General features: G+C 42.9%; 1 protein-coding gene across 1 annotated transcript in view; it reads left to right on the top strand.

The window, feature by feature from the left end:
• Nucleotides 1-19,278, top strand: part of PGS1 (phosphatidylglycerophosphate synthase 1) — a 51,846-nt gene that overhangs the window by 28,721 nt on the left and 3,847 nt on the right. Inside the window, exons 8-9 of the mRNA XM_043962384.1 lie at nt 9,630-9,778; nt 16,403-16,545. Of these exons, the coding sequence (XP_043818319.1) occupies nt 9,630-9,778; nt 16,403-16,522 (269 nt within the window). The 3' untranslated portion in view covers nt 16,523-16,545. The remainder of the gene's footprint in view (nt 1-9,629; nt 9,779-16,402; nt 16,546-19,278) is intronic.

The raw sequence follows: 19,278 nt of genomic DNA, 5'->3' as shown, positions 1-19,278 counted from the left end.
GGGAGAGCATCCCAGGTATACCTTGGTGAGTGACCAGGGCTGCACAGGATAGTGGCGCTTGGGTTTTCTGTGAGTTTCTCAGGGAAAGTAGGAGCTGCCAGGGAGATGTTTGTCAGTCTAGTGGCATGTGTGTAAAAGAAAGTTTAGGTTTCATGTTGTTATTGCTGAGAACAGAAAGAAGAAAGAAGCGGCGAAAAGTGAGTAAATGTTAGCACCCATTGTGTCTGCTCCAGAGCCAGTGTGTGCACAAATGCATGTTAGCTACATCTGTTGCTGCCCTGGGCCAGTTCTTTTCTTCCTAGTTTACCCAGGCCTCCAGCCCAGCCTGCATGTTGGGAGGTTCCCCATCTGTCACTTCTGACTGTGCTGGTGGATTGTTTCCCTGAAACTGGTCTGATAAACGCTCTGTGACTCTTCACTTACAGTTGGAATAGAAACACCTGACTGGCTTTTCCAGTGTCTCACCTTTTCCCGGACTAATGTGCTCCTGCCACTCCCTCTCCCCCACAGGAGGTGGGGCTCCAACGCCTAGGGAGACTTGGATGTTTTTGCAGCTGAAGTTGGGATGGGGGAGTTGGATAGAGAGGAGGAGAGAAAGACAGAGGACACAGCTGTGTGTTCTGCTCCTAATCTGAGGGGCTTGTGAGTATAACTGAACCTCACCCTGGGAACTTAGAAACTGGAGAGGCAGAGATTTATTACAGACAAAGCCGTTTCCTGATAAGCAGCATGACTGATCGGGAAAATGTATCCAAAAACTCCCTTTTCTGGTCTATCTTTCTCTAGGTCCCTGACTGCAGCCAGTTTGAGATAACAGCTGTACTGAACCTCCTGAGGGAGCCCCCTCCCCACCATTATAAGATAGGTTGATGGATGAATTTTAATTCATTTGGTGAACAAGCACCCTTGTGTTTAATGGTTGTATAGAATAGAAAGGAATGTGTATATTCTCGAACTGTTGTTTATCTCAGTGATTCCTTTGTCCCTCCTGTTGCTTGGGGCACCAAGCCTTGCAGGACAAACCCAGCTGTACAAACCCTGTTGCTCCCTCTTAGAAGGTCATTGAAACCCCTGGGGAAGAGAGAGTGAGCAGGACATAATTGTGTTCTTGTCCCCTCTGTTTAGAGTGCTTGTTGTTCAGTCTGTCATCACCACCAGATCCTTCCGGCTTTTGGCATTTTTCTACCCTCAACCTCTCTTTCTTCCCATAGTCTCCCCCCACCCCAGTGAACATACATTTGAAAACGCCTCGTGCCCTCTATTAAACCCAATAAATGATATTAAAAGGAAACAGAAGACAGTTCCTGACCATGGGAGGATTTACCATCTAGTTGGAAACCAAAAAATACTTGAGATGATGTAACTCTTAGAGGGTTCATAGGAAAAAATGAAAATTTATAGATTAGGTTAGGTTATAGTCAAGGTCAGTTCAAGTTCATTTAAACTTAAAAAAAATATCTTGCTAGAAAGTATTTGTGTCTTGCTAGAACTTGAGTGTTATATTATATGAAAGTTTTTGTTGGAATCATTCTTGACGAACTGAGCATAGGTCTGCTTCAGTTCATGTGATAGAGAAATTCCAGAAAAGTTTTTCACAAGTTGATTTCATTTTCAAAAGCAGAGATAGCACAAAGAAACTTTGTAATGAATATTTTATAAACCAGAAAACTTTGTGATACAATTTATCCATTTTCTAAGTTTAGCTTTGGGTTTTCATTTACCAGGCTGAGTAAAAAATCTGAACATAGCTATACTATGCTAAGACATTGAACAAGTGTGGTCTCATGGAATTCAGTTCAACCAGCATTTAATTAAGCACTTAAGTGGAACGTAGGAGATGCTGCTAAGTGCTGGGATTAGAAAGACAAGAGAAAGCCCCCCAAAAGCCCTTCAAGAACACTCTTCTGAAAGGATACTCAGCTCCGGAGGGCTAGGCACTGAGGTTCTCCAGCACCAGCTTTGCCACTAACAGTATTTCCTTTTGCCCTTATGGGCCTTGGGTTCCCCTTTTGTTCATTGGGATTGATAACACGTTTTCTTCCTGTCCCGCCAGGGTCCAGTACAAACTCCTCTGGCCTTAATAACCTGGCTTCAGCCTGCCATAATTCCCCTTCCTCTGCTCTGAAGTCCTGCCAAATCGACTAGGCTGTTCCATATGCTAGCCCCCTGGCCAGGCTGGCTTCCCTTCCTGGGCTACGGTCCCTCCTCATCTAACCCCTGCTTCTTAGACTCTAGTTTCCTTCAGATATCAGTTCAGGCACCACCATACTCAAACCCTTTCCTGATCCCTTAGCTGCTCATGCCCCTTCCTCCCCCTTTATTTTTTATTGATTTTGCCTATTTGTACACATCGTTTCCCCTCATCAGCGGTAAATTATGTAAGCCTGGCTTTGTATCCCGGACAGTGTCTGACACTTAATAGGTGCTTAATAAATGCTTATTGACTGACTGGTCAAATGATATAATATACATGAACGTACTTGAAGAATAAGACATGCTGCAAAATTCAAGAGTAGTCTTCACATTAAACTGAAATACCATTACTGCACCTTAAAGTGATGGTTTGGGGTAATGGGGATTTTTCCCTTCATTGTACCGATGTGAAAATTTGAGCACAGAGAGAGGAAGAGACTTGTTCCAGGTCATTCATTCAGTTAGCAGTAGAAAAGGGAATTGTACCCAACTCTGGCCTCTTATTTTAGTACTTTCCTCCCCAGATGTTGCTGGTCTTCAGGATGTTTCAAGATCATAAAAGGTAACTGTGTGAAGTATGAGGTCTTTCCTTGTGTATTCCTGGCCTCCAGTAGAGGGTCTGATCTCAGGAGGGACTTTGAGATGGGGTAGGGGGGTAGGGGGGAGGATAGAAGTTGAACTTCTGTTAGGCAACCGGCAGATCTGATTCACAGTTTGTCAGTTTCCTGTTGCATAGTTCTAAATCTCTTACTTGCGAACATGCCAGGACAGAGTAAGGGTCCTCAGCTGTGATGGGAACCAGATTTGGCTAAGAAGGGAAAAATGACTTGGTGGGGATCCACTGACTCCTGGCCTAGGAGGAGAAAGCATGTTAGGTCATTTCTGACAGGAATGGATCAATTGGCAATAGTCAGCGTTTATTGGTTGCCACTGAACTAGACATGAGGTCTCAAAGAATAGGCACCAAGCATAAAATTTACGAATCCTAGTTTCTTTTGCATTTTACTATGCCCCCTTTGAAGCCAGTACTTTTGGATTTTTGGTAAGAGCAGGAAACATACTACTTCTGGGCAAATTCCAGGCTCACTTCTATGTTGGCATCTAGCCCAGCTCTGCCTGGACACCCCACCCCAATCCTGAAAGACAGCACCCGCCTCACCCCCTTTCAAGGCTGAATGTTAGTGGCCACACCTGTAATTCATGTTGGAGGTGCTGGGCTCAGCTTCCAGGTAGACATGGAAATGCATCAGAACGAACCTTGGGCTTTGTTGGTTAGATCAGAACTTTACTGGGAGCATGTATCTTTTTTAAGCTGCATTAAATTTGCTGGTGTTAGTTAACTGTGAGAAGCTCTGGATTTGGAGGGGTATTGATAGCTCTGCTTTGTTTTGGGCCAGGGAAACCTGCTAATGATTGTGAGACACTTTTTACCACTTTCCAGCCAGGCAACTTGGAACAGTAGCTGAAGAGTTCTGATGAACACCACAGACAACAAGGTAGTCTTAGTCTGAGTTGACTGTATGTGTGGTTTCTCCTCCCCTGAGTTCTGGGACAGGTGTTCTGGGTGGAGATCACACACAATAGAAATAGGGCATTCTATTCCCTAGAAAAGATGTTGACATTATTGACTTCCAGGTTTCTGTGATCAGTGCCCTGAGGACTGATACAATTCTCTGGAGTCTGGTTTGTCACTGAGATAGATGTGTTCTTAAAATTCTGAAGCTTTCTCAACAGATGTCCTGTGTCAGAGCTTCAGATAGGGGAGGAACCATTTTGTGACTTCATTCCTTCACTGCTAGCCCCCTTCTAGTTTCTAGCATGGGGATCCAGGGGGGAGTACCAGGCCAAGTTAGGTGTTTTGGCCTACAAGAAATTTCTCCCCATTTTTCCTTTCTTATGCCCTGTCTTACCTTCCACAGGCTCCTAAAGGACCTTTTCACCTCAGCTTGGAGGTGTTCTTCTTTTCTTCTCTTTTCATTCCTCAGGACAATAGTCTTTCCAAGACTAGGGAATTGTAAAGATCACAGTGGCAAGTGTTGGTTCCAGCAGGTAAGGGACCTGAGGTGAGGTGGGAATGGGGGTGAGGCCTGTTCTAGGAAGGCCAGGTGATAATGATTTTATGGCATTTGGTTGGGAAATGCAGCATTTCTCCAGGCTGGTGAGTCAGAAGGTCCACTTTCCCTTGCTCTTGTCAGTGTATCTTCAGCTGCAGTTTGGGTCTAAGCCTGTGGCCTCTGGGATGAGATTTAGGAAAGTAGCTCCTAACCTTTCAGAGTATGAGGTCTCTTTTCTGACTCTATATATCTCTATATAATGTTATATAGTCATTATTTATATCTGAATAGATCATTTTGTATATATATCTGACATATATGTATATCTGAAATCCACCCTCCCAATAGAAATTGTATTCTATTGATTGAAGAAAAATTGAAAAATTATTTCCTTCTCTTCATCTCAAAACCCTTTGGCATCATCCCCCATTATCTCCTTTCCCTCAGACTCTGACAATGATGTGTGGCCCTTCTCCTCAACAAGGCTGACTATCCATTTACATATTACCTTGATCCTATCTCCTTTCAGCTTTCCTAAAAATTTCAAACTGTCACCTTTTTTTTTTTTTTTGGGTGAGGCGATTGGGGTTAAGTGACTTGCCCAGGGTCACACAGCTAGTAAGTATCAAGTGTCTGAGGCCGGATTTGAATTCAGGTCCTCCTGCGTCCAGGGCCAGTGCTCTATCCACTGCGCCACCTAGCTGCCCCATTACCCTTTTTTCTTTATTTTCAACCTCAGTTTTTAAATTTACCGCCGTCAAATATGCCCCTCTCTCCCATCTTTAAAAAAAACTCAGAAAACAAACTTTTACTAGCTCCTATCATACTCTCAAGCTATTGTCCTCTGTGTTCAGACTCCTAAAAAAAAAAGCTGTCTCCATTCATTGCCTTCACTTCTCCTTTCACTTACTCCTCAAGCTTGTGACTTTCATCACTTGACTGAAACTGCTTCCTTCAAAGTTACCATTGATCTCTTAATCACCAGATCTGATAGTCGTTGCATCCTCATCCCTTTCAAACTGTTGAATATGACACTGTTGACCACTTTCTCTCCCTGTATACTCTCAACTTTTTGGATTTTTCTGACTCTTGGTTCTACCTGTCTAAGCTCTTTTTCAGTCTCCTTTATAAGTTCATCATCTAGATAGGGGTTTTTTTTGTGTTTGTTTTGTTTTTTGTTGTTTTTGTTTTTGGTGAGGCAGTTGGGGTTAAGTGACTTGCCCAGGGTCACACAGCTTAGTAAGTGTCAAGTGTCTGGGGCCGGATTTGAACTCAGGTCCTCCTGAGTCCAGGGCTAGTGCTCTATCTACTGCGCCACCTAGCTACCCCTAGATAGAGGAGTCTGTGAACATATATTTTGATCACCCTTTCAATGCAATTGATTTCCTTTCTAATATAACAGTGGGGTTTGGTTTTTTTTTTTTGGCCTTTGAAAATATTATTCTGAAAAGGGTTTCCAAAAGGGGACTGTGACACTAAAAATGATAAGAATGCCTTCTCTAGAATCAAATATAAACTCTTGTTTAGCTTTAAAAGCTTTTCACAACTTTGTCCCAATCTTTCTTTCCAGTCCCCTTGCATGTTACTCTCCCCACTATACTGGCCTTCTCTCTGTTCTTCAGAAATGCACACCCTCACTCCCTTCAAGTAACAGTTGAAGGACCAGACCACCTTTTACATGAAGCCTTTACTGATTTCAAGTGCTAGTGCCCTCTTAAACTGTTTTGTTTTAATAAATCGTGTTCATTTTAATTTATCCTCATTTATTCTGCATGCACATACAGCCTTCCAGAGGGGCTGCCAGGAGGCAGAGTGCATAGTGTTGGACTTGGAGTTAGGAAGACTCGAGTTCAAATTTTACTTCAGGCACTTAGCTGAGTGACTTGGGGCAAGTCATTGAAGAAAAAAAAAATGTGTGCCTCTCTGTGCTTCAGTTTCCTATGAAATGGGCATAATAATAGCAACTACCTCCCAAAGTAGTTATATCAAATGAGATCAATGTGTAAAGTGCTTTGCAGATCTTAAGTGCTATTTATTTTTATTTATTATTTTTATCATCAACACCATGTCCCCTGTTAGAATGTAAGCTCCTTGTGAGTAAAGATTGTTTCATTAATTTTTATCCCTAGTGCCTAGCACAGAGAAATAGAGGCTTCATAGATTCTTGTAGCTGCCTTAAGGCAGCTCCTGTATCCTCCACTCAGGTCTCCTAATACTCCTTGGTATTTGAACAAGCACTAAGGATTTTTGATCTAGAACTGGTTCTCAGATTGCTGCCTGGAATAGGCAGTTCTCTTATTGTATTATGGTAATGGTTATAATTTTGTATTTGATCTGAATTCATAATTTACTTACCCCTGATATTTTACAAAAATAAGTACTATTACCATTGAAAGTTGTTTTTTGTCGTGTGTTTTTGGTGGAAAAGAGGAGTGGATAAAGTGGGAGTAAGGACTGAAGTGATCTCTGTGTTGAAAAAACCTGAATCCATGATCTTTGCCACCCTTTTTAGTTGTGATTACAGACTATGAAGGGACCATGAATAGTCCAGAAAGAAACGGGGGAGAGTGGAAAGAAAGAGATAAATTTGGTAAAGTCCCATAGGCAAGAACACTTCAGATGTCGTGTTGCCTGCCCTTATTTTGATTGATCCCAGACACCCCCATGGAAGAATGCATTTAGACCAGTTTTTAAAATGCAGAAGGTGTCCCAAGCTCTGGGCACCTTCTGTTTATTGCCAGGCTTTGTGGTGTGAATACAAGTTTATAGCATTGTAAATTGGCTCTACCTGGGGCCCTTTGAATGGTGCAGGATTAATGTAAACCCTCACTCTGAGGCGAACTAGGTATATTTGGCAGATAAAGCAATGACAGTGTGAATTTTAAAAACCCCAACAACAACCAGTGATCTTCAAATCAGAAGGGTTGATATTACCAATACTAGTAGAGCTGAAAGCTTTTATCTTTACCTCTAAGGGTGATGCAGACCTAGGATCCTATAACTTCACTTTTCCCACCTATAGTCTTATCCTTTTGGAGAAGCATCTGTTCACAGGAAGGTGGCACCCAGAGACTAACTATGTCCTTCCTGTGAAGAGCACAGAAGAGTTGACTGTTTTGTCCTGTACTACTGGGACCCAGCACAGGCTGTGAGCACAAAGAATAACTTGTGTTCTAATGGTCAGAGACATATTAAAGGTCATACTCTTGCCTCCTTTTTCTTCTTCCCCTCAGCCCCAGGTTGGAGGTGGGGTACAAGAGCTAAAATGAAGTCAGAGCAGCTCGCTGTGGTTGGCCCTGGGTAGGTCTTCTCACTTGAGGAGGTGCAACAGATGAAGTGACCCAGGCAGTTGACTGGCTTTGATGTGGCACATAGGGGGAGGAGGAAAGTGCATTACAGGAACAGGCAGCAGACTGACAACCTCTCTTAGCCAATATGTTCTCAGAAATATTCTTGTTTTGAATTAGAATTAGGAAATGGGCTTTTCTTTTAGGATCTCAGTGTTACATAGCATTGATTCATATGTGATGGTCCATGTATATCTGTGGGTTGGGTAAAGCTTTTGGACTGTCACAGAATAGATTGACAACGTAGGGAATGTTTGAGCACAGCAGGGTCTGTGCAAAGTGAACCCAATAGAAGAAAGGGAATGGGCCCAGTTAGATTGCATCAGTGTTGACTTGTGTTGCTAGCATATGCCTCCTAGGTGTGCAATTGAATGATGGGAACAGAAGCCCAGTCCTGTCTCTGTTATGCTGAGGAAAATGCCTGGGATTCCAGACTTCCCTAGAAACCCGAGAACTTTGGGACACTTGCTTTTTTTGGAGGGAGAGACTGGTTAGATCATGGGATAAGTGGCCTGGATAGGGGTTGCCAACAAATGCAAAGATATTCAGTGGAGTGTTTAGGGTAGAAACATTAAGAGGAGCAGAGATCTCGCATCTGGTCATGGTTTTAGGAAAGCTGAGACCAAAAGTTTTCAGCGAATAGAAATTTCCTTATGGTGTAATTCAGCAATAGTAATTTCCCAATGTTGGAAAGAGAAGGAAATGCCCGTTACTACTGGGGGATGCCCATATTTCACACTTCTAATTCTGTGACTATATTGTAGTGAGCTGTAGTTTAAAAAAAAAAAGAGAAAAAAGGCAGTTCCCCTTGGAGATGGGACAGAAAACTTTGAGTTTCCTGAATCCAAATAGAAGTGGCCTTACCCAAAGAGTTCCTGAGCCCCCCAAGGCCAGTGTTTTGGTGTCTTTTGTTTGTTTTTAAATTTTCAGTTCCAAATTCTCTTATCCCTTCACTCCTTCCCCTGCCCCTTGATAAGGCAAGAAATCTATTGTACATGGAAAACATTTCTACATGCAGTGTTAATGGATATTTCTTAGACTTCTTAGGTACTTGTGAAGGCTGTGAAGGCTGTGTAGTTATTTTGTCCTGATAGAAGGGTGGGAGTGGGGATTAGTTTGGCATATTTCCCCGTCTTCGATAGAGAGTAGCAGTTCCATTTTGGTTCTGTGGAGGAATAAGTGATGGGGTTGAGTTGTATCTGATGTGTTCAACCCATAATAGAACCTTACTTGTACCTTCTTTTAGAGGAGGAATTTTTAGGTAGAGTGATTCACTGAACCCACCCCATTCTGATAGCCATATATCTGTCTCTTATTGCCAGGAAGCAGTTAGCTGTACAGTGAGACTTCTCCTTTCACTTGCAGTTCTTAGGAAGGAACTGGCTAGCCTCTTGTTAAACCCGGGGCTCTTCAGTTTCAGCTTAGAAGCACAATCAGGTCAGGATGTGGTAGCAAAGCCCGAGGCAGTGCAAGAGATTGAGGGCACTGAAATCTTTGAGGAGGGAAAGACCATGACTGTCAGAGGCAGTTGACAGTAGCATATAGAGGAGAAGAACATTTGGACCCATAGAGGTACTACCGTGCCCTTTAAAAGTTCTAAACAAAACACCCCAAATGGCAACTCTTGGTCACGCTGTTAGTGTTTGAGCCGCAGAGCAGCTCATGCCAGCAAGCGATTGGGTAGTGCTGAGGAGGGCAAGGTGTTCCACCGGTGGTCCTGAAGGGTCTGCCGAGCACATCTCTATACGGAACAGGAGATTGTCTGAATGCCCCCATCCTCTTGCAAGCAGGGCGGCTGCAACTAGGCATAACATAGAACCGTAATCAGAGGCTCTGCTTGTGGTGGTAGAAGAGCTGGTAGGAAGAAGAGCATCGCGGCTTCAGCTTTCCCATTCCTCCAGCCATAGCCATTTCATTTCCAGTAAAACTCCACTGGTTGGATGCATTTATTTTAAGTTGAAACAACACTTGGAGAGGATTTCAGCAGATTCTTTTGCTCATTTCCTCTGTCTGCACGTTTCCTTTTTTCCTGCAGGCCTGTGGCTGTACCTGGCAGGGAGCAGTCTGCCCTGTCTCACGTTGATTGGCTCTCCTAATTTTGGATACAGGTCAGTTCATCGGGACCTGGAGGCCCAGATTGCAATTGTGACAGAGAACCGAGCTCTGCAGCAGCAGCTCCACCAGGTGGGTTGGGGCCAGTGGGAATGAGTGCCCAGGGCCACTGGGGGTATATAGCTGGGATTTCAGTGGTACTTGGAGACCCACAATGGTACCGAAAACTCTAGGAGGTAGTTGACATCAGGTTCCTCCTGGGGACTGCTTCCTGCTGGGAAGCCTAGATCAGAGTGGGAAAGAAGTCTGCTTTTCCCCAGTGAGTGAATCCTCCTTTTATGGGAATTGTTGGTCCCTGTAGACAAACCCAGAGGAACCTTTCTGAGAATCATTTCTTGACTCTCCCGTGGCCACAATTCTAGCACAGCCAAATCCATTCTCCCCGATGAGAACAGCTGCCTGGCAGCTTAAGACTTTTTTTGATTAGGATTAGAACCCTTCTAAGAGAGTAGAGCAAGAAATTGCTTAGATCTCAGCCCTCTTCAAAAGAAACTCCTAGGCAGGGTTCAGTCATTTCAGGAAAGTATCCTACAGAAGAGGGGCAAGCTTCTTGAGAACATTAGCAGTGAGGGCATAGAGAAATCCAAAAAATACATGAAAAAGAGAGAAGAAAAATCAGAAGAGAGAGTTCAGAATGCCAGAGCTTTAAACATCAGTATAAAAGGAGACTATAATAAGTATAGTAATCTTGGAAAAGGAAGATTAGGAGGTAAAATGACTTTTAAAAATGGCTGTTTTCCATGAGACTAATGTCAGTTTAAGGAAATTAGTTTTAGTGTCCAGGCCATTAGGCACTTTAAATAGTGATACTGTATTTTGTGATCTAGAAAGAAGAAGAAGATAGAAATAGCCTGGAAAGAAATGTTCATCCACCAGGAGCCTGGAACTGTATTCAAATGGCATTTAGTGACGGACTTGTGCTGGGTTGAGAATTGTCAGCTGATTGGTTTCATTTCCCCTCTAAGGTGACATCAGAAAGAACAGAAATAGAAGTAGTAAGATTGGCTGTCCTCATTTAGAGTGTGGTCACTTGGACTTTCTGAGATATTTTTCTTCAGAAGAAGAAATCTCACATATCCTTGGTATCATTTATCCCCGCAGCCAGAAAAGGGAAGGAGTCAAGGCTTCCCTTTGACTGTGGAAGAAACTTCTCCAGAGAGAGCTATCCTCAACAACTTTCCTAGGGTCACATGGCAAGTTGATATAGGCCACCTCTCCTTCAAGTTCCCAGATAATCCTCTTTCCTAGATGGACCCTGTTGCTTTCCTTGCAGAAACTATTCGGTTGGCTTTGGCTTTACAGAGTTGGAAGGTATAGAAGAAGAGAAACTCAATTTCCTCCTAACAGTGGATGGGAATTTTTAGGACCCCTCCCCCCAACAACTTGTTGAAGGTTTGCAAGCACTTAGCCTCATGATGTAGCATGAGTAGGACCACATGATAGCCATGTTCTCTACCTTCCTTTACTCCACTTAGGTGGAGAAGCTAGCTGTGTTGTGTTGGGGTTTGAGGAGGTGACATTGGACACTTCTACTTGGACCACTTTGCTTACACTGCATAAAGCAGCACACTAGTGAAGATTTGGACACAAATTAGGCCAGCTTTGAATCCAGATCAATCTTTGAGCATGAGGGGAGTGCCTATGCCATGACCCCATTGATTCCAGTTACCCATTGGAGGCCTTGCCTTATTGCTTCCTTTCCTCTCATGCCAGTCACATACATATGACTTCTGTCCTTTGTGTTAGTGTTCATAAACTTGTTAAGGGCTAAAATTCTAGCTGAACTGTCTAAAATAGCCAATGAGTGGTCGCCAATAAATTATAAGCTTTAGCAAGAGTTAGACTTTTAAGCATTTATTAAGGAGAATAAGAATTTGGTAAAGAGAGAGAGAAAGGCCTATATTCCTATCTATTAAAGGGAGAGCACATTTCTAGCTCCGCTCTCCACCAGAGTCCAGAGGAAAGAGAGCGCGAGACTGAGCGCCAGTCTCTTCCTTCCTCCTCCCACTAGCCCACGTCACTTCCTGACTCCTGGTCTTGCCCTCAAAGACCTTCCCTTCATGGGCAGAACTCTTCTACAGTAAGTATCCAGCAGGTGGCGTCATTCCAATCGTTACAAACTTCAGCGGTTGACTTCATTTTTGGACTTTTGCTCCCAGATGTTCGGGAACTGCTGTTGTGAAATTGTTTGCCCCTTTGTTGTTGTACAGGGAAATGAGAATTGCCTTGTTTCCCTGGTTCCTGCCTCTCTGGACTTTGATAATCCTGATAGTTGTTTGGGGGGTGGGAGAGGGTTTGCAAATGGAACAATCCAGTTTGCCAGTTTGTCTAGCTGTTCACATTTTATGGTACAGATCACAGAAAATGGTTGAGGTGTTTACAGAAGCAGAAAAACTACCATAATGAAGGCAAGACATGGCAGGGAGATTAGCTCCACATCTGTACAGCTGGCCCCTGAGCCCTGGCTAGTGGGACTATGAACCTGAAATTCCCTACATTGTAGCCCTCTCTATATTATGCCAGTGTCATAGACAGTAAAATTTTCCCCAAACTCAATATTCTTTGAATCCAATTTTCATGGATTCTGCTTTCAGGTCAGCAAGATGTTTTTTTTTCTTTTCCCCCAATTTATTTATTTAGAATTTTCCCCAAGTTACATGTATAAAGAAAATTTTTTTTCTTTTTCTTTTTTTTTTTTTTGGTGGGGCAGTGAGGGTTAAGTGACTTGCCAGGGTCACACAGCTAGTAAGCGTCAAGTGTCTCAGGTCGAATTTGAACTCAGGTCCTCCTGAATCCAGGACCATTGCTTTATCCACTGCACCACCTAGCTGCCCCCATACAAAGAAATGTTCACATCTATTTTTTTTTTTTTTTTTTTTAGTGAGGCAATTGGGGTTAAGTGACTTGCCCAGGGTCACACAGCTAGTAAGTGTTAAGTGTCTGAGGCCGGATTTGAACTCAGGTACTCCTGACTCCAGGGCCGGTGCTCTATCCACTGTGCCATCTAGCTGCCCCGTTCACATCTATTTTTAAACTTTGTGTTTCAAATTCTCTTCTATCCCCCCCCCATTAAGAACTCAAGTAATTCAATATAAGTTATACATGTTAGCAAGACATTTCCTAATGCAATTTTGCTAATTTAAGACCAACATTAGATGCCCTAGTCTTGGATTGATAGAGAAGAGAAAGTCCTTTCAGGCTTGGACCCTGGGTCCCTCTTAGTCTCTCAGGATGTTTCTGGTTATCAACTGAGTGACATTGAATAAATATTGATAATGCTAACTTCTCCATTTCTTGAATGAGGGTTTCATAGTAGGGTACTGAACCCACATCCTGGCTCTTGGGAAAAGTTGGGATGCTTGTGGCCAGAGCCAAAATAGTTGGGATATTTTTCCTTCTTCCCAAATCTGAATGCAAGGGGCATTTGAGGTTTGCAGGAACTCATCTCTTTTCTTTTCTCCTCCCCAGCACCCCAAGTCTGAACTTTCTATATGTTTTTGGAATTGTAAAACTCATTTCTAATCAATTTGCATGCATTATACCATTTTGTCTATGAATCAACTTCATATGTGAGGCTGAAGACTGTTGTGTCCCCTAAGTGTGCTAAGTGCTGCTATATAAAACTGTTAGCCTCTTTCCCTTCACCTCCCAACACACATACATACAGATCCTAAAGCTCCAGCCACTGAAGGATCTTTGAGCTCTCAAAAGCTGCCTCATTGGTGTTCTTTCACTGCCATTCAGGGAAGGACTGGAGCGCAGGATGGAGGGGGAAGCATTTATATATAGGCAGCAAAAGCCCTTCCCTGCATTTGGTGCATAAATTAAAAGTGGAAAACTTCCTGGTATTGTTCAGAACACACATCTCCCACTTATGACCCAAGAAATGCTCCCCTTGATGGCATTGTAACCTATGTCAGCTGACTTCCTCTTGCATCTGTATTGTGGAGCCTGTGAGGAAACTCAAGTGTTTCTGGTAATTTAATTGAAATCTTGGCTGCTTATTCATTTTGAAAGCATAAAGCTGGAGCCCAGTCTGTGGAGAGCTCTTCAAACCAGCCCCTTGAGACTAGAGCTGGATTCTGTGTCATCAGCCCTAGCCAGGGATTTGGACCCTGGGAGCAACACAATTAGAAGGCAGGATTATTATACCCTTTTGTGACACAGAGCTGAAGTAGGGTCCCTCTGTTTATCTGAAACCATTACATAGTCCCTGGGGCAACAAACTGTTTTCTTGCTCAAGGAAAAAGGTCAGAAAGGATATATAATAGATTAATAAAAAAATTAGGTTTGGCTTTATGCTTCTGTCAGGTTCTTATCCTGGAAGGGAAAAAATAACAGCAGCTTGATCCCAAACCCCAAGATTTTACAGGAGTCATGGGTTTCTGTTTTCTGTGGCTAGGGTTGCTCTTAATCCTATATTCATGTTGCTGAAGTCTTCTGGTGGAGTGTTCTGATCTAGAAATAATAGCTATCAAACCCTCCCCAGTTGGCTGGGTACTTGATTTCATGATTGTTTAGGTACTGGGATGGGTAATGGGGGATCTACAGGGCTCAGGGCTGTAGAGGGATAAAAGGTGTAGAAGAGAGATTTCTTGCCCTGAAGATGTTTACAACCACCTGGAAAAATAGTATTTTGTATGTGTGTGTGGTTTTTTTGGAGCAGGGGCAGGAAAACATTGATTTTGTATATGGGAGTGTAACATAAACTCAAGACAAAAAGGTGATCCCTCACAGCTATTACCTGTCGCTGCAAAAAGTTTATATGGAATATCCATCAAAACCACCATGAAATATCATGGAGCCTTTTCCAAGACTACCCCAGACTGCCCGTCTCTCTTGGAATGCCTTCAGAAGGCTCTATCAGTGATCAGACAACAGAAGAAAATCCCAGAGTCCATTCACATGACAGGGAAAAGAGAAGGGGGGAAGCTAGTCAAACTACTTCTTTCCTTGTGGCTTGTTGTTGCCTCCTCAGAAACCTCCCCAGCCTCCAAAGCTTCTTTGGCCTCTGCCACCACAGCCACCTCCTTGGCCTCCAAAGCCACTAGGTTTGGCCTAGTCCAGGGTTACTTTGTTTCCATCAATCTCTCTGTCCATCATGGCCTCTTTTGCAGTTTTGGCTTTTGAATTAAGTCTACAGAACTGAACCCCTTCAAAAACCCCATCTCTCTGTGACTATCGTGGTGCCCACAGAGCCATGGAACACATCTTTCAAAGTTTCTTCTGTTGTGTCTTTCAACAGACTTTTGATGAACAGAGTTTTGTAGGACTGGTTCTTTTTGGGGCTGCCAGCTTGCTTTTTGCTCCCGCCCTAGGAATTGTTCTTTCCACCTCTAGAGTTGTCTTATCCTTGGTTTTTTCCCCTGTGTAGTACAGAATGAGTGCCCGGCCATCAATCTCGGTGCTCTGCTTTTCTTCTGAGGTCTTGTCCAAGTCTGCTGCCATCTTAAATTCAATGTAGGTAATTCCTTTGCCAGTCCCATCCTTGGTGCAGACCTGGCTGACCTCAATAGCATATTCAAACACTTCCTTGAGCTCCTCTTGAGTTACTTCATATGGCAGATTCTTGACAAAGAGCATCCTTGAATCTTGCTCTTTCTTGTTCTCTTTTGCTTTTTCCAACTTAATTTCAGAGCCAAGCACTTTGGAGCCACTGCGTTCCAGAGTCTTTTCCATGTCAGCATATTCAAATTCCATGTAGCCACAATTTCTGGTGGCATCAGTACAGATGTTCACAACAGTAAGGTTTTTGCAAAGAAGTCCATGATGTTGGATTTTAGCTCAAAAGCAGTTTTGTTGAAGTTCAGGTTACCAGTGAAGAGATTGAAAATTGTGTACGATTCAGCATCTGATTTCTGTTTCTTGGCTTCTGGGGCCTTGTTTGCCCATTTCCTTTTTCCTCTTTTCTGGTGTTTATTCCATGGCCACTCTCCCCCCCCCCCCCCCCATTCCTTGGGTTTCCCAGTGGCAGGTTTGACAGCAACACCCTTCCCTTTGACATGTGTGGTATCCATAGCTTTTTCAGAGGCAGTCTTATCTTTAGAGTCATCCTCATTTTCTTCATCCTCATCACTCTCCTTCCTAACTCTGTCTAGACTAGAGGACTGCCATAGTCCTTATGTGGAATCCTTAACACTGCGAAATCTTCACCAAGCTCAGTTACCTTGAAAAGGGCTCACCTTGAGATCATCACCATGTCAACAAACTAAATATGGGCTAAATATGAGGCTCACTTGCTTGTCCCCAAGCTAAGGAGGATTTTTATATTTTAAAATTAATTTTTATTGTATTTGAAAATGTAAAAATGATTTTAGCTGCAGGCCATGGCCCTTCAGTTGTACTTTGCTGTCTCCTGCTCTAGGCCATAATTGGAATTTTGCATCTGGTTTTTATGGTATTGTCTTGAGGGTTCTTTGTTGAATATTTGTTTGCTGCTTTTTGTTTGTTTGTTTTTGTTTTGGTGAGGCAATTGGGGTTAAGTGACTTGCCCAGTGTCACACAGCTAGTAAGTGTTAAGTGTCTGAGGCCGGATTTGAACTCAGGTACTCCTGACTCCAGGGCCGGTGCTCTATCCACTGCACTGCCCTCTTTGCTGCTTTTTAAAGAAAATTCTTTGGTTGTAGCCAGTAGGCTGCTCTTGCTTGGTTGGTGCTGGTAGAATTTGACTAATAATGTTTTTTTGTGGTTCCCTAGGAACAGGAGCAACTTTACCGAAGGTCAGGTTTAGTGTCATCAGCCACTTTTGAGCAGCCAAGTCGGTATGTCAAGCTGTGGGTGAAGATGGTGACTCCACTAATTAAGAACTTCTTCTGAGGACAGAACCTTGTGACCATTTGGTAGGTGAGATTTCTGCTCTTTATGGAATCTCTACTGAATCTCACCATTATTTTGATCATATCAACTTGGTGCAGAAGTTGGCTCAGTACAGTTCATTCAGAGATCCGAAGTCTTTCTCATCACTTCCCTTTGGTGAATCCAAAAGAGTATTTAAGGATTTGAGTAGTTTTCATTCTGCCCTGTTCCCTATCAATGATGAGGGAAATGATACATTTAAGAAAAAATGTTCTTATCTTCCAGCTAAGTATTTCACCACATACAGTAAGTGTTTAATAAATGCTCAGTGCATTCTTGCTGCAAATTTCCTCTGCTGGCGGAAAGAGGACCAGGAGGCACCTTTAAGATGGTAAAAAGATAATTTCAACTTTTTGTCCTCTGACACTGCAAGTTGGGAGAACAACTCTGGCCTGTTGCCACGGCCAGCTGTAGCTAATAGATCGTGAGCAAAAGGCATCTAAGGAATCAAATCCTGGGCTAGCTTTCTTGCTGACATCTTATTGACATTCATCTGACTTAAAGCTAAGAAGATGAGATTCTCTAGATTTTTCTCAATTAGCTAATAGTAGTACCCCAAAAAACAGGGACCCTTGATGGTAAGGGACCCTTCTATCTTTGATACCCAGCTATTATTCACAGAACTTGATAAGAACAATAGTTCCAGGTGTTTTCTGGCTCCAGGTTACCTTTCGGCTGCAGAAACCCAAGGGGGCTAGGCAGTTCCATGTAAATTCTTACATTGTTGAATCCCTTCTGAGATGACTATGGGACCTTGACTAAATTTGACCTGTAAGTTCACTGTTGAGAGGCTCCAAACCTTAGATTGGCTCTGAATTCAAATTAATCTTCAGTACTTTTCTGGTGGTGTCCTCTCACCAGGAAAACCATAGGTACCTATGTCCCAGATCTCATTGAACTAAGTTAAAGGTAAGGTAAGAGTTGGTCAAGCCTCAATGATTGAAGGTTGAGTAATGAAGCAGTGAGAAGAATTTTCTCTAAATTTTGTTCAAACTATGGAGTTCTGGGGTCTCTGTTGACATTCATAGCTCATTGTGAACCGTTGAGTTAGAATCCCTTCGGTTCTCTGAGTTGAGGTGAGGCCCTGATTTCCCTCTCACTTGGGCATTTTCCATTCTCATTGAATTCAATAAAACACTCTTCATCACTTTAAAAAGAACATTTCCTTGTTTATTGATAAATGAAAGCTCTTTTATGGTTGCAGGCACCTTCTTTTTAAGGAAAGGGTTTGAGAGACTTTTTCCCTAATGGATATATTTGACTTGGACTATAACCCTTTCAGGATGGGTTCTAAAAGAGTGTTGCTAGAGGACTAGCTGTTGTCCTTTGTCCCTCCAGCTGTAGCTGTTGTTTATTCCAGTGTCCGGTGGTTTTGCTTTTTACTTTGGAATTTCCTAGCGATAGGAGCTTTGAGATGAGGGTGATAGTTTTATCCACTCCCCCTCCCCACCAAATATGTGGTGGAGCCTGTGACAAATAGCAGTTACCCCAGAGCAGAACTACCCATTTGTCACGGGTAGGCTTCAAAGTAGTTATTGTCCTGTAAAACAACGAGACTGGAGAAACCAGAGGAATGTACAGAGGCAGTAAGGGCTATGGATAGAGACCTTAGATAAACAGGTTTAGCATTCCTTTAGATCATGTGGGACCAGTGTAAACACTCTTGTGACATAGCTAGTTTAAGAAATCAGCAGTTCTGGCTTCATTCTCTTTGTTCTCTGCTAATTCAGACTACCACTCTGGAGGTGCCCTCTCATCAAGAAAACCTCTCTCCTAGGACAATAACTCCTCTTTATACTAGAAAAATCAGAAATGGGCACTATTAAAATCAGTTATAGAAAAGCAAATTCTTAGTCATTTAAGCAGTTTTAAGTTGAAAGCATCAGTTTCCTTTCTCATTCTAATTTTTACCTTGGGTGCTTGATATCAGTCTTTTGTTTTTTTCTTTAGTGAGGCAATTGGGGTTAAGTGACTTGCCCAGGGTCACACAGCTAGGAAGTGTTAAGTGTCTGAGGCCAGATTTGAACTCAGGTCCTCCTGAGTGCAGGGCCGGTGCGCTATCCACTGTGCCACCTAGCTGCCCCTGATATCAGTCTTAAAGTGGAATCATCCTCTGAAACATTTGGAGATAATTTGGTCAGCTGGCCACACCATGGTGTGGTGGGACTGCTGCCTATACCTCATCTTTGCCTAGGTTAATGCAAAAGAGACTGGCATGTTCCTTCTTGGACACCAGAAGGTGGGGTACAAAGTGTTCCTTCCCCTCTCAGCATAGAGAGAATCCTAAAGAATTTCAAAATCGAAAGGGACTTCAGAGGCCACTGAATCCAATTTCGATTTTTTCTCGAAGACTTTCCAATGCAGTCTATTCCACTTTTGGAAGGGTTTGTTATGAAGTATTTCATTATACTAAGCCTATTTTTTTTCCTTTGCGATCTGTATCAGTTGTTCCTCTTTCTGTCCTCTGGGGCCAAGGCAGAACAAGTCTTATCCTTTTTAAGATGGTGAGCACTGTAAGACAGCTGTTGTCTACCCTGAATCTTCCTGTTCTTAAAGTTAAACATATCTAATACCTTTAACCAATTATTATGTGACATGAATTTGAGGCCCCTCATCATCTTGGTTTCCTTCTACTTAATCATTTTCTCCCAAAATGTGTCCAAAACGGAATACTCCAGATATGATCTGGCCATGGCAGAGCACAACAGGACCATCAT

Source organism: Dromiciops gliroides, chromosome 4 (genome assembly GCF_019393635.1).
Source record: "Dromiciops gliroides isolate mDroGli1 chromosome 4, mDroGli1.pri, whole genome shotgun sequence".
In the NCBI taxonomy this organism is placed as follows: Eukaryota; Metazoa; Chordata; class Mammalia; order Microbiotheria; family Microbiotheriidae; genus Dromiciops; species Dromiciops gliroides.
The sequence above is the reverse complement of the archived record's forward strand: the minus strand, read 5'-3'. Positions and strand labels throughout refer to the sequence as shown.